Below are 16283 nucleotides of genomic sequence, written 5' to 3'. Positions count from 1 at the left end.
TCGTAAACACATCGTTCTGTTTACAAATTGTGCTAAATTGAATTCTTAATCTAGTTATTCTTGTTGAAGGTTTGAAGTGCCTCTTCTGACAATTTTATTGAACATGTCGTTTTTCTTGTGTGTTTACCGCCAAACACAAAGATTTCCCCCAGCCTTGGCCTTTCATCACAGTCAAGGTTAAACACTACATGTCCCATCGCAATGACGTCATATCTTTCAATCATTAGGAGATACGTCAAACTTTATGAATATTTGTTTACACATCTCTTAAGAATTTGTGTGAAGGATTTCCTCCTGTTGTAAAACATGATCAATAAGAGAGATAACCCTTGACTGGGCCTCCAGGAAGAATAGTCTAGAACTGAAGCTATCCAAGTTAGTTTAGTTTAGGTTTCCTCCTGTAGTAAGACTGGATCAATAAGAGATGATCCTTACTGGACCTCTAGGAAGAACAGTTTAGAACTGATAGAACTATCCAGTATAAATAAAGTTAGTTTAGGTTTTCTCCTGTACTGGGCCTCTAGGAGTTGCAGCTCCGAAGTGATAGTGATAGAGCATATTTGAATACTAGTACTAGTTTCATTCATGTTTCCTCTTACGGTTTAACTGGATCAAAGAGCGATGATTCGGCATGATTCGAACATGTCAAGGTTGTAGATGTGAAATTAATATCCGACTATATCTCATCGGTGAAAATGGCTTGTTCACGAATCACGACAATTAAGACGGAATGGAAACTAGGCTTTAGTGAACCTCTGTAGGTCTAGTGCTACAAAACAATTGACCGCTAAAAGTTATGTGGAATACGTCACGGTCATCTCCAAAGCTCTGATATGTACTCTATAATGTATATTGAAATTCCGTGCAGTATCTCACAGTTAGACATACAGTGACAGTAATGACATCTGAACTCCAATATCAACCGCAAAGGCAGTATTTACATTATCGTTGACCTTGGCTGACAGCAATGCCTTGTTGTTTTGCGGCTGAAAATAGCGCAGAACAGCACTCAGACGCTTTTCCTATTAAATTTGAATAGTGAAATGATTTTTAATTACATTATACAAGAGAGGAAAACGATTGCACGATTTGCACAAAGCATCTTATCTTTCGCTTTTGAAAACACACAGCTAAAATGATTAAGCATTTTAAAGTTTTTTTTGTTTCGATTTGAAAACGTGTGTATTTTTATATTGCTCGCCAAATATGGCGATGCGTTTTTTTAGCAACGCCAAACTCCAATTTTCTTATATTGTCTTTTGTCCCGACTCCCGACAAAGGAGGTGGCTTGCACTAGCATAATGGCCGAAACTTTTATAGATTTTGCTCAGTCCGAAGGCGAAGCGATATTGCAACATGTGAATAAATTGTTTTGCTCCTCTTTCAACATTCCATTAAGTTTGAAATCGTTAATGCGCTCTGTGGATCTGTTCTATGCTCTCCTTCATAATATTATCACAGTCAGAGCTTCGCACTTCCCACCCCAAACCCAGCGTGAACGTCGGGACTTATGCGATTCAATTGATCGAATCAATCCATATTTCAAAGAGCTAAAAATACTTTCAAAAGAGTGCTCGTTCAAGCTATTAAACTGATTGCGTTCTCAAACACTGGCCGCGGATGAATACCTCTGCAACCTTGCTGAATGTCTGCTAGAACTATATTCCAATCTTTTGAGATGAGGGATTTAACCGTTGAGTTTATAAGCTCAGCCGCATGCATTGAACTCAAAGAAACTGGAACGCTACATGGAATGCAGTCCTGCACGAAAATGTGAAGCCAAATTCAAGTCGCACCCAGTCAACGGAAAACGCGGTTTTTTAAAATGCTCGAGATGGCGAGTATGTCTCAGTAGTCTCAAAATGGACACCCAAACTTGATAAAAGCCAAATTTTACCTCAAGTCAGGAGGTAGCGCTCAGATCTTTCAGTTCAAGGGCCTCATATGGCCTCATGTTATATCGGTTTCTCTTGTGTATAACCGCTGCCCGCGCGATACGATTTATCCAGGTTGTTTATTTCGCTCTGGGGTGTTGGGCAAAGCCCGCAAAGACCAGAGGGAAGGCCACTGAGCTCTATGTAATATAGAGGTCAGTGGGATTAATAATATAGAGGTCAGTTGGGAAGGCAGAAATCTCCCCTAGCAACCAAAACATGGCCGTCATGGCAACGACACAAAAACCAAAGTAATTTCAACGCGTTTACACAAGTTGTGCTTTAAATTTCTCGCCGCAGACTTTCACGAGAATACGATCGGATATTTATTTCTTTTGCAGGCATGCTTGACTGGTATTGTGAGCGCGGATCGGAGATGAAATCAAACTCGACGTAACATTTGAGCCCGAAATAGTTTCGCAGTTGAAGCCAATATTTTGGTCTGAGCTTGGCTGAAACTCAGCCAGAAATTCGTGTTTAAACAGCATCGATTTTCCACGGAAAACATGAGCCACGCGGAACCAGGGTAGGTACTACTTTGAGACAACCTTTAACGAGCGAATTTATGCATTGATATATGTCATATTTTGACAAGATATTTTAAAATTGAATTTGCTTTAATAAGTTGTTAAAATTACATGTATCATGTTGCAGTGTTTTGACCTATATTGTCGCATTGTTCATGCTTTGTTTTATAATTGAATTTTTTTGGCAAGTTACCGAATATTTTTATTACATACTTGTCTAAAAATTCTACATGAATTGTAGTCGAAAAAAGGTAAATAATTTCCCTGACGGAAACAATTTCTGTTTTGTATTAGTTCAAACCATATTACAAGTAAATATAATGAGTAGTTTCGTCCTTGTGGTTATAACGTAAAATACTTGAAGACACTTTAAAATGCCTTGTTAATTTCATTTCACATATATCTTTTGTTGTTTTGAGTTAGTTTTGTCAATACTATATAATAGGACTTGGTTTTCTTTTCAATGCGGCTTCATTTCTTAAAATATTTTATTCCATGTACAATGCATCAAATATTTATACCAAGACATAATTATCTAACATCTTGGCTTCAAGTATTGTTCATCTCTCCCATGGGAGTTCCTGGCATGAATTTAAACAAAACTTCAACTTGTATAATTCTGAAGGCAGATGTGGATTCATTGATTTTAGTGTAGACATTTTTCTACAATGTAAGAAGGATTGTTTGAGAGCTAGATCCAACTTCTAAGTGTGTTTCTAAACTTCCAATCTGAAAACATTTGATTGTTTCAAGTTTTTATAATATTCCTATAATTTTGCATGGCAAGCAATAACATATATCACTGTTAGTTTGTCAGCACACTGTATGTGTTGTGCATGTTACTGGGAAGTTTTGCATCTTTCACTCTGCTGATCGATGAAGGCGGCCATATTATTAATGAACTGAAAGTTTTACAGTGATAAATCAATCCCATGTAGATGGACATGTGGTCTACCTGAACAATTCTATAGTTTTAAAGTTAAAAAGAAGTCTGTTGCGGCCAGAACTTGCATCGTGCAATTTTTATACAAAGTTTTAATTTTGGTAAATTATTTTCAAAGTTTATAGTTGAGATAATGGGCCTGTTTAATTTTTAATGAGAATGTGGGTTTAATTTTTTAAAAGCATTAAGAGTATCTATGATTCTATGTGTCCTTTTTGAACAAAGTTTGTGTCTTACTGGTTCTTATATCAGACCAGTTCATATCATTTCTGGTAAAACTACAGAAAACTTTACCATGGAATATCTGAGGAAAATTTGAAATTTAATAAAGTAATGGCAATTGGAAGCTATATCAGTACCCAAATTAATGCCAATATTTTGACAGACAAATCTCGACTTTAAAAATACACACACAAGGGTTTAACTAAGGAAGGCTTGTTGTTTTTTCTCAATATATTTGCTTAAGTTTGCAGACCTTTTTATATCCAAACTACAACAATATTCAGGTTGACAAATTAAATCTAATGTGATATATACGGTCATTTTGACCTTATCTGGCATAAGTCATCCTCATGTTTCACAAATACAATGTATTTTTAATAATGCAAGCAATTTTAATAAAAGCCCAGTATTCCTATGTAAACAGCAAAATGACATGTTTACATTAAACTAAGCTGAACAAAATTAAAGAAAATTTGTCTAGCACAATGTGTTCATATCTTACTTTTATTACATCTTAATTGTACATCATGTGTCCATCTGGGTCCACAAATTAAAAAAGTGGAATTCTCCGCTATTTGATTTGTAAAAAAAATCCAAACTAGGTCACATCTGGGTGAATTGTTAGTATTTAGGTTAAAACTACAGACACTTTGTTAATCACACTACGACTAATCAGTGAAATCGTCTGCCGTTAAACAGAGTAAAAAGCAGTAAGCCCAAACCCTTACAAATTCGCCTTTTGGGGCTAGTTGTGTGAAAGCCGGATAGCGCTATCCACCGGATAGTGCTATCCACCGGATAGTGGTTTTTTCAATCCCCTCAAAATCGCCCGTTGTTTGGTATAACTTCGATTAAATCTTAGTATTCCTAAATACGGATCCTCTAACTATTGTTGGTTCCAAATTTTATTGCTATTCAAGCATCTTTAGAACCGTTGAAAAAATCAATATCCGGTGGATAGCGCTATCCAGCTTTCATACGACCGACCCCAGTTGGAAAAGACTCTGGGAGACTCTCCTGTAACCGATGTGTAACTTTCTAAAGGCCTGTTTACATGGAGCGAGTTATCCCGGCTGGGCGAGGTAAAAAGCGCATCACATCAAAGGCTTAACCTGATTAGTCTTTCATTAGTCTTTCATTATATGCAGTTTTCACCTCGCCCAGCCGGGATAAGTGATGTAAAGACCGCATTTCTAAAATTCACAACTACTAAACCAATTCCTAGTGATCTCTCTTGCAATTTTACCCATGTATAGTCCAACGTTCGCTTCTTAACGTCCTAATGTAGGTTTTGTTGAAGGGTTAGTTGAAATAATTCATTTATCACTCAGTATATGCAAACAAATGAGAATTGTAAACGTGTAAACAAATGGTGACAAGGAAAATATAAACAAAACCAAATATACTAATCTTGATAGTCGGTTTATCATTAGAATTACAAGTTCAAGTTGTATCAAGTTCAAGTTATATCAGACCAGAAAAATATCTTTCTTCAAAGTACTAGAATTAGTTGGTTTGTAAGTTTGTAACTATTTAAATTTTGCACGCTATATCACCGTGCTCTGACCAGCAGAATTCGGCTTGTTTGAAGACGAATAATCCTTTGGAGACGAGTAATCCTTTGGAGATTCTTGTAAAATGATTTTTGATTGATTTGGTTTTCCAGAAGAGTGCTTTAAGGATTGTTTTTTTAGTGATTTAGATGATTAACTCGCTTTCCGACAAATGTTGATGATTCTTGACATATTCACTAAATTTTTCGGAGATTTCAGGAGATAATGAAACTTCCTCAGCCGGGGACATACGAAGCTAGTGCGAGACTATTATAGTCAAGTATACATATTGCTTTTTGTTGTTAAACAAATAAAGACAATATACTCGTAAAAACACTACTTAAAACGGTGCCATCAGTCTGTGATATTTGAATCATATAGCGGTTGTTTACAAGCGAGAAAAATACACGCCAATTCTTAGGCTCGTTTGTTGGCGAAAACGTTTGCCAGGTGCTCTCAAACTCAGGAAGTCAGATTATAGATTCTGGCATAAAGTGTAAACAAAAGTAATGCTATTTATACGAAAAGTTGCTTAAGAGTAAATGCACTTGTATGTGTACATTTTTTAAGCAAAGTTTGACGATATTGTATGCTTAAAAAATTTGCTTACGTTCGTCCATCCTTCACAATGGCGCCAAAGGTCTGACCTGTAGGATGCAACAATTTATCGTGGCGAAAATATCGAATTCCTCTGCTTATTAACGAACGATTAGAATCTTCAGCGATGTCTTGAAACTGTTATTTTAACACCTAGATTAATAGCTATTAAAGAACTTGTACACTGATGATAGTTATTTCTGAAGCATTCTCAGAAATATGAAATTTATATAATTATTAATCTATACATCATTATATGAAATATTTGTATAACAGTAATTGTGTAAAACTTAATCCTACAAAGGAATATCAGAATATACACACCGAAATCCTGGGTGTTAAGTGCTAGCTGCGTTTATTATATAAACTTCTTCATAGCTACATCACTATCAGACATAAGTGATAAGATAAAAATCAAATTACTACTATGCCTATCGCTGCCTAGAAGCATTCGTCAAAACTGCTGTTTCACTAATCCTGATACACCACTGAGAATTTCAGAAGCATTTAAAAAAAAATGATTGAATGGCTTTCAAATTAATCTATGAATGAAATATTCATGTTTCATTATGTCAAATATAAGCCCACAAAAATATATCAAAATATGCCAATGAAATCTTAACAGACTGTATTTATTTACGTTGAACAAATTTATCAGTTTGAAAAAATAATATGAATATCAGTCATTCAGTTTCCGATCGGTAAAGAGAATCCCAAATGAATTAGGTAATATTTGAGTATAGTTGAAGAATAATATATTCTTGTGGCACAGGTAGCTGAAATTTTAAGATTAAGAGATTTACAGATGATATAACCAAAACAAATTTTACATTACATTATGTACAGTTCTAATATCGACTCCGTAAGTTGCATTAAACAATGAACACCATCGAATTAAGATGAGTTATCAAACTCTCTAAAATGCCTCGTCAATTTCTTCTCCAGTCCTCTCGCCTCCTACAACAGCCTCCAAGATCCGCACTTGGGTGGATTTTTCTCCAATACCAGGATGAAAAAGCATCTCGAGAAATCTGGACTGGTATGTGATGCATTCTTGATACGAGAGCATGTTTTGAAATACTAAACTATTGTCAATTTATTTTGACTTGTGAAAAAATAATAAAATATAGTTTTGTCTTTCATGCTTTCTCCCCCAAAACACTGTTTTGAGAACTCGTAAACAACCGTCCTATATTTACAAACATTGCTCTCTGTGATCCTGATAACCAGTTCAACCAGAGGTATAACCCTGGGATATTTGCATCAAGTAGTCCCAGACTCCATCGACAACTACGCGCTCCAGTGTCACATTGCTGTCAGTGACCGTGTATACTATAAGTCTACGTACCTCACTGACCGCAATACTAACCTGGACTCAAATGTTTCTGAGTTACCTCAGCTGGGTGCAGATATTAGTGTCTTTCATTCTGCGAGCATCCTTAAAAAATTTAGACTTTTAAAACGTTTTGTTACAGGTGACAAAGTCCGGCAAAGTTGTGAGCGAAAAAACTTACCGGCTAAAAATGGCAAAGAAGGAACATAAGGATCACGTGAGAGATCTCCTAGCAACCGCTATTGTTCACAAAGCACTGGACATGGAGGTATATAGGCGCTCAAGATATATCCAAGGCTAACTTAAGATAAACTTGACTCTGCCTCTCCGAAGCCAAATCTAAAGACTCCAATATCAGTCTTCAAAACAGTTTGTTTGTCAGAAACTTCAAAATCATCAAAACACAAATCCGGCAAAATGCTCATTTTGTGTGATTTTACATTTGGACCTAGCTAAATAACTATTTAACAACCGAGTTGATGATATTAGGGAGCTTTAGCAGAGACTATACGAGTATAAGTACGAACGTTTGTCCACGCCATCTGACGAAACCGTAGTCGTTTGGCATTGAGTATGAATTTAATCAGCAAACTCGTGCTCAAAAGCTCGTCGACTACGAGTTTTGGCTGCATGATGGCGTGAGCGAGCAACGCGCTAAAATAACTAATCTTGTACCTGCTCGAAACCTTCAAAACGAAATTCCTTTTTGTTGGCCGACAGTAATCATTATAATTGTTGTGTATTCGAAGATGGGATGTTTTATCTTGCAGAGATCCAGGCAGCATGAATTGAGAAAGAGACTGGACGATATGTACAAGGTTGAGCTGGTCAGGAAGGTGAAAAGCGATCGTGAGAAGAAAGGCGACGAAGATGTTATGTCGCTGCTTACGACGCGAGAGAAAGTGAGGAAACGACGAAGACCAAGAACAGCTCCTACAGGACACGTCCTTGCTCCGTCTGAGCTGGGATACGATGAAGAAAGAGGAAGACTTTATTACAATGTGAGTTCCTCTTTGATTCGTGTACAATTGTCAGCATTCCACTTCACTAGTTTCAATAAAGCTCAGTTCAAATGCAGCTAAATTCATTCATTGCTCTACCCTCAGGTCGCTCCCTCCGACACGAGCACTGGGGATGAGATGAACTCCCTGATATCGGGCAACGGTTACAACCCGTATTATAAGCCGTATCCACCCGCAACGTATCCTATGCCCGCACCTCCGCCCACGCGTTCTCCACGCGAGGGATCGCGCTCCAGATCTGCTCCGAGCAGTCACAAGAAAAGCAAGCTGAAACTTCACAGGGTAGGCCGACGAAATATTTGAGAAATTTTTGAAAAATTAGCAAAACGACGTCATGGCGACTAACTCTTTTTTTGTTTCACTCCAGTACACATATTTAGCTCACTCGGAACCAGCTATTGCTCACAAAGTTCAGGTTAGTAATTTACACTGAATCAGAAATTAAGCCTTTTTGAATTTTCACTCCAAAATGCACGACTCCGGATCGCCAATTTTGTCAGTCACTATAATAGCCAAAATTCAACTTTTTGTACAACCGACTCTGAGCTACCTCCAAAATACACGATAATCTGACTGGCAAATTCTGTCATTAACTATAGTTTAACAACCTTCATTCATATAACCCGTAATAACCGACCTCTGGACTGTATTCTCTCAACCCATTCTTTTACTCTATATGACATCGTTTTATACCGAGTCAAATCGCTTTGTGCTAGACAGTGTAAAAATGGGGCGATAAACGGCGAAGGTATAAGCCAAGACCTGCTATATGTTAGAGGAGATAGAAGGAGGTTTTAGTAAAAACAGTCTCAATTTTCAACTTTTCTTCTTATGTAGTTACAGTCCATGGCGGAGGTGACGATGAGGTTTTTAGGCCCAAAACTGCAGCTGAAGAATGACATGTTCCCAGACGAACGTCTCTGTGAAGTGATGGTTCTACAGCAACACTGTGGAGGAAGCTCGCTGTGTGTTTTCAGAGAACTCCTGCCACCAAATAGTAAGACGAAGATAAATGCATGTATCCGCGGCAATTTGATTTCTCAGTTCTTACCATTTGCCTGCTACATGATGTTTACTTCTCGTTTCATTTTTCTAGCGATATTTACGTTTATCTCGCGGCGTCATCGTGGAACGCCATTTGGTCTTACCTTTTACATCGACAGCATGCAGGATATCCGTCTCAGTTCATGCTGTGAATATAAACACAAACCAGGGCATATCCTGGGAGGAAAAAACGGACATTTCCAGTTTGTTAATGTTGAAGGAGCAGCCCCTTGTTATCGGTGAGTTTTTACGTAGAGCTTTTGCTCAGTGTTACTACAGGAGGAAACCTAACTAAACTAACTTTATTTATACTGGATAGCTCTATCAGTTCTAAACTGTTCTTCCTAGAGGTCCAGTAAGGATCATCTCTTATTGATCCAGTGTTACTATAGGAGGAAACTTAAACTAAACTAACTTTATTTATACTGGATAGCTCTATCAGTTCTAAACTGTTCTTCCTAGAGGTCCAGTAAGGATCATCTCTTATTGATCCAGTGTTACTACAGCAGGAAACCTAAACTAAACTAACTTTATTTATACTGGATAGCTCTATCAGTTCTAAACTGTTCTTCCTAGAGGTCAGGAGGATGATCTCTTATTTATCCAGTGTTACTAGATGAGGAAACCCAAACTAAACTAACTTTATTTTTCCAGCTGTCAAATAGCATTTTCAATGAAAGAGAGAAAGTCTCAAAGTGGTAAAAGCAAAGTAAAAGACAGAAAAGAGAAAGAGTCTGATGATGGAATGGCTGGAACAAGTGTAAGTGCAAAAACGAGTTTACAAACACCATCGTCAACAATCGTCTAAAAGGTGTACAGTGCACAAAACAGTCGTCCTTCTCTTTTATAGCACGAGACCGCTGAACAGCATCACCCAGGCGACGATGATGAGGGAAATGACGTCACAGAAAGGTTTGAAGTCACTATCACCCGGAAAATGGAGAGCGAAGATGACGGTAGGTTACAACCCGTGTCATGAAAACCTAAACAAAACTAAAGTAGGTTGGACTTGCCTTCTCATGCCAGTAACCCCCCCTGAATTAATTCTATTCATGTTTTGCCTTCCCCCCGGCAGTATTTCAGTTTTTAATTGCTCTTTGCTTCTTCAGACTCAGCTGTTATGGTAGACACGACCACGCAGACGCCACGTGACGATAGCGTGACGGAAAATCACGACCCTAAGAGCACCGGTGATCATGAAGGTACAACAGGAGACACAGAGAAGCAGAAGGAGGAAGCGGAGGCTGGTGAGAGCACCAAAGACTCGGGGATACATCAGGATGAAGATGGATATGACGAAAGTTATGCTGATGAAGAGTTCGAGGAAGATGATGCCCAGTCCGTCGTCGATAAAGAAAGTCCTAGAGAGGAAAATAGGGAGGGAAATGAGACAGATGAAGTAGTGGAAATACCACCAGATGTTGACGATGATAAAGTCGATGACGAAGACGAAGAAATTGAAGATGAAACTGAGGAAGGAACCAAGGTGCCTGAACTGATAGAGCTATCCAGTATAAATAGAGTTAGTTTCAGATTTCCTCCTGTAGTAACACTGGATCAATAAGAGATGATCCTTACTGGATCTCTAGGAAGAACGGTTTAGAACTGATAGAGCTATCCAGCACAAAGTTAGTTTAGTTCTGGTTTTCTACCATAAAGGCTTTGGACATTTCGTTAAGAGCAATTCACTAAAAGTTGTTTCTTTCTTTGACCAATCACAGAATGTTATCGCAGTCGCAGCATCAGAAGCCGACCAACCTGAAGAGGTACACAGCGAGGATGATAGCGGTGACGAGAAGGAGAAAAAGAAAGACAGTGATAGTGATTCCAGCTCAAGTTCCAGCGATAGTGAAGATAATGACAGTGAAGATGAGAAACCTGCTTCGAAAGTTGCGGAGAAAGTGGTGTGTATGATACGTTAATAAAACCATTCATAAGTGATCTAAGATTTGGAAAATCCGAATTTTAAAAGATTAAGTTGATCAACTCAGTCCCCTTACCCACCCTACCCTGTCCATCTGCTACTCTTCACTATGAAAAAGGACCCGGGATTTTGAGAAAACTTTTTAGAACTGAGGAAACTATTGAAGTCCTTGCGTTTATTTTCAGGATTCTGATGTAGAAAGCAAGCATTCCAAGACGTCTGATCAGGATTCCGAGAAATCGGATTCCAGGAGAAGTTCGATCAAGGATGAAACAGACCACACCTCTGACAACGAGTCCGTCTCGTACGGAACCACGTCTGAGACGGATCTCGGAAACAATTCGGTGGAAAATTCTGCGACCGTTTCCAAGAACGAGCCAGAGACTATTAAAGAGGAGATTGAAACGTCGTCGAATGCAAAGAATGGTTCTGACGGCAGTATTTCTCCGAAATCTGTTGAAAGTGTAAAAGAAAGTGTTAAGGATGAGAATTCTGATAATGCGGAGTCTGATCGGCATTCTGAGAAATCCGTTGAGTCTGAGAAAGATTCTGATTCCGAGAAGGAAGATGAGGACGTTGACTCCGATCGAAAAGTTTCGGAGTCTGAGAAAGATACGGATAAAGACGACGATAAAGATTCAGATAACGATCACGAATCGGAGCCCGATCGAAAAGGATCGGGCACTGTTCGGAACTTGTCGGACTCTGAAAACCAGGCGGAGAAGAACGACGATACTGGCATCGATCAGAAGAAATCTCGATCAGAAGAAGACCAAATATCAGATAAAAAAGATAAGAAGGGACCTGTTTCCGAGAACGAGTCCGATTCCGAGAAAGGCAAGGAATCCGGTTCCGAGAAAGGCAAGGAATCCGGTTCCGAGAAAGACAAGGAATCCAGTTCCGAAAAAGATACGGATAAAGACTCAGATTCGGACTCTGATTCTGACTCAGATAAAGATTCCTCGAGCGACTCCGATGACGATAGTTCCAAGAAAAGTAGCGGGAAGGAGTCGAGGAGCGGGTCGGACGCCGAGTCGGAGAAGAGCAGCAAGGGATCACGTAGGTCAAGTAAGGATAGTGCTGATGACTCGAAAGGATCGCGTAGGTCTAGTAAGGATAGTGGAGCTGAAAGCAAGCCAAGACCTGATTCTGCTGGCAGTGGAATACTACGAGATCCCAGCAAGGTAGTCAAGCGTTTCAAAAATGTTTCTTTCCGCTCCTGAATGAGATCGTATTGTAATGTTTTCTTTTGTACAGGAGGTAATGGGGTTCACCCTGTCGAGTTTTGCCAAAGACTAGCATATAGCGGTAAATGATCGATAAATTGAATAGGAATAAACTCTAGAATAATTTGTAAAATGAATTAAAAAACTAAGTAAACATCTTTAAGGGCCTGTTTACATGGAGCGAGTTATCCCGGCTAGGCGAGATAAAAAGCGCATCACATCAAAGGCTTAACCTGATTAGTGACTCATTAGTCTTTCATTATATGCAATTTTCACCTCGCCTAGCCGGGATAACTCGCTCCATAAAAACAGGTCCTAAGACCCGTTGACATTTGGCAATATTAGCGATTTTTCACTGATATTCATCTTTTAACTGATGTAAACGAGTGAATAAGTTATTTATATTCATTTAAAGACACTTCAACATAAAATATCTCATAACTATTAGCCCGTTTGCACATATGAAAGAATGAAATTTCAAGTGTAAAAACGGGTCTTTATTAATAATGGTATTGAGTCATTGAAATTAAATTAGGTAAAAATTAAAATACTGTTAAATAATTTAAAACAGTTAGAATCTAAAATGTTCATCATAAAATAGTACTTAATTTATAATAAATGTTAAATCTATTGAGTATTAAGAATAAAATCTCATTTAAAACCATGAAACACACAAGTCTAAAATTCTTGTGCAATATTGCGCTAACTAAACATAAATTAAACCAATTCTTAAATATATTCACGGGTTAGTGATTGTCCGAATTTAACAGGCATTCTCCTTTACTCAGCTTTCCTAAAGGTGATCTAATTTGTCTTCCATCCCCATTTCACCCGTCTTGTTCCCAAATGCGCGGGCAGGCGGGTGTCTCCATGCAGGCTTGGCAAATTTGAGAAGCCTGCACCAGTGAACTCAAATAAGACTGGAACGCTCATTCGCGCCAGAGGCCTGGATCATACCTACAAGAAAGGCTTCATGATCCGCCATCTTGGCTTCACTCATTAATGAGGGAAAGTCAGAGAGTAAGCGTTCCAGTCTTATTCGAGTTCATTGGCCAGCACTTTGCAAAAAGAGCACAATCCTTGTATACAAAATGACCTTTATTAAACTTACGTGCTGGTGTTTCAACTAGACTCCAGACCTCTCCGATGACGAGAGCAGACCCAAGAAGACTGTTTCTTTCAATGAGGAAGTCAAAGTGTATGTTGGTGTTGGGGAGACTGGTGATGAGGAGGATATCGAGGGTGATGCAGTACACGACGCTACAACTGGGGGTAAGTTTGACAGCTTACCCAATCTGCGAGTTAATCATAGGTCTTTTCACGGGTCCCGTCTTTAGATTTTGAACTTATTTTCTTACAGACGATGATGGGGAATTAGAGGAGAGCCCTGAGACGGAGACTGTGGATAAGGAGAGCGATTTAGCTACACAGGGGGATAATGAGGGAGAGCAAGGCTCACTTGAGAATACAGAAGTTCACAAAGAACCACAAGAAAACGAGAAAAAGGATACAACCGTTGAACCTGGAAAAAATGTAGAAGAGGTGGAAATTCAACAGGCTTCTCCACCTAGTGGGATAAGTGAGAGTAGTGAGGACACTGAGGGGTCACTTGGGAAGGATGTGGACCTTGAAACAGGTAATTTGACCATGAATTCATGAGACAATTTTTCAGTTGTTACTAAAGACACGGCTCTTACCATTTCAGGTGAAGATGAAAATGAAAGGAACAACGAAGGCGATTCTGGTCTTACAGCTGAAAATACCGAGAAAATCGGTGATGAAAATAAGGAACAAGAGAAGTCTGGAAGTGGAAGTGATCGTGATGAGGTGGATGCAGGCTCGAAGGAAGCTGCTGGCGATGAAGATGGAAACACCGCACAGTCCAGCCAAGAGAAGAGCATAGTTTCTCTTGAGCCCAGTGACAGCGAGAGCAGTAGCAAGCAGGGTGAATCTGATAAAGGTACGGACTTTGAACTAAACTCAATCGGTTTATCACTTGTTAATCCAATCTAATCTAATCTTAATCAACTTTATTCATTCTCGATAGCTCTCTCAGTTCTAATCTGTCATTGCTATTTTTCACCACAGAGTTGACCGATACCGATCAAGACCTGGACCCTGGAAATGACCCTGACTCCGTGGGGAGTGGGGAGCCAATCCCAGAGCGTGCCCTGAAAGCAGTGGGAACAAAACCTGGGGTGAAACATGAGGGATCTGTGAAAACGTTGATCGAAGACCAGAAGGATCTGGAAATTGCGAGTGTTGCACTCAATCCTGAACAGGTAGGGGGTTGTTGCTGTTTTCATGTTGCTTTGAATCTTTCCCTTTTAACTTCGTGCTTGAAATGTTTATGAATGAAATACTCAGGTCGAAGAAGTGGCGTCGATGGTTGAAAACAACTCGGAAGTTGGTTCGTTAACATTACGTAATGTTTCTCTGGGCGACGACGGTGTGAAGCAGCTGACCAACGTATTGAAGACTAGTGCAAATGTTAAGGTATGAGATGTTGATCCTCAGGAACCAACCATACATGGTCGTAGTCTTTTCTGATTGAGCACCGCCATGATGATTCTGTTTATCGAGTGTCGAAATATATAGGCAGACCTAGGACAGCGGAGAAATAGGAAATGTTTAACCAGCACGCGCGTATGTTGTTAACTCGCTGTCATCCAGGAAAACCAGCTTCTAAATCATTTCATAGGAACATTTCATCTCATTTTAGATGCTGAATCTGAATGTAAACAACATTGGACCAGATGGTGCGGTTCATGTTGCTGAAACCATACGTCACAATACCGCGATGAAAATGTTACTGTGAGTACGATACGATCACTTTAAATTAATTTTAAATTAATTTTCTAAAGTGGAAGCGAGTCTCGAGCTTGATATTGACTTGATTACGCTGAGAAAACAACCCGTAATTTTTTACACCAAAATGGTGCGTCTAATTCCCGTTGTCTTTCTCTCTTAGCCTTCATGGCAACCCTTTGGGTGACCAAGGGGTGACGTCGATTGTCGACGCCATTCTTGGAAACGAGGCTTCGGCCTTGTCGACGCTGGACGTGGGTGACTGTGGGCTCGGTGACCTTGGCGCCACGCAAATTGCGCGCCTTCTCGAGAAAAACAATACAATATCCGATCTAAATATAAGCGCCAATCAAATAACGGTTGACGGTTGGCGGGAAATTTCGAAGGCTCTGAAAGTGAACACCAAACTTAGAGCGTTAAGTTTGGACTATAATAAAATCAGCGACGAGGATCTAGCGGTTCTTTCCGACGGATTCCGACATTCGGTGAGCCTGCGTTCGGTAGATCTCGAAGCCAACCGAATTCGCGACGAAGGCGGGCGACTACTTCTCGACGTTTTGCGTGAGAACGAAAAAATTATCGATCTCACGCTTATGCCCATGAACACGATCGACGAAGGCATTCTCGAGGAAATCAAAGATCTTCTCGACAACAGAATCTGTTCACGACCGAGCTCGGCAAACTCCGAGGATACTTCATCATGACTGCGTGAGAACGTTGTCTGACAAAGCGTGCTCGCGTAAAGCGTGATTGTGTGATACTTTGTGTTGGAGAGTGTGTGACCTCGCGTGCTGAAACAACTCATATGAGATTGTCTACGAAGTTCAATTTTTTAAATTTTCCCCTGTTATTTATTTCTTTGATCCTTCTTCAAATGATGTTATACATATCAAGCATTTTAAATTATTTAAATATGTCTTTTGCCCTTGTTTTCTTGGATGCGATTTTTTTCCCAGAAAGATGCGCAAACACGCGCACACAAATAGGCTTATTTAGAAAACGTTTATTGCTGTCATTCGTTGCACTACAAAAATGATTGACACACCATTGAAAAAAAAACAAAGAAAATTATGTTTACAACATGTTCACAATTTTAGGATCATAGGCTATGTTCTTCATTCAAAGAAATTTTAAACTACGATATATTTAT

At 39.2% G+C, this 16283-nt stretch overlaps 1 protein-coding gene across 1 annotated transcript; it reads left to right on the top strand.

Annotated features, from left to right (window-relative positions):
• Positions 1 to 2165: 2165 nt before the first annotated feature.
• Positions 2166 to 16277, top strand: LOC114528638 (serine-aspartate repeat-containing protein F-like). Its single transcript, XM_028550310.1, has 20 exons — positions 2166 to 2460; positions 6722 to 6815; positions 7252 to 7377; positions 7880 to 8110; positions 8216 to 8413; positions 8499 to 8546; positions 8969 to 9128; positions 9228 to 9414; positions 9830 to 9935; positions 10026 to 10131; positions 10285 to 10661; positions 10897 to 11079; positions 11285 to 12283; positions 13456 to 13597; positions 13686 to 13961; positions 14031 to 14285; positions 14414 to 14607; positions 14693 to 14821; positions 15048 to 15139; positions 15297 to 16277. Exons 1-20 carry the CDS (start codon positions 2441 to 2443, stop codon positions 15835 to 15837), a joined length of 4464 nt encoding a protein of 1487 aa, XP_028406111.1. The 5' UTR covers positions 2166 to 2440; the 3' UTR covers positions 15838 to 16277.
• Positions 16278 to 16283: the final 6 nt, after the last annotated feature.

The sequence above is a fragment of the Dendronephthya gigantea genome, unplaced genomic scaffold (assembly GCF_004324835.1).
Source record: "Dendronephthya gigantea isolate DGI-Jeju-01 unplaced genomic scaffold, DenGig_1.0 000050F, whole genome shotgun sequence".
NCBI classification, from domain to species: Eukaryota; Metazoa; Cnidaria; class Anthozoa; order Malacalcyonacea; family Nephtheidae; genus Dendronephthya; species Dendronephthya gigantea.
Note: the sequence above shows the minus strand (reverse complement) of the source record. Positions and strands in the feature narration are given on the sequence as shown.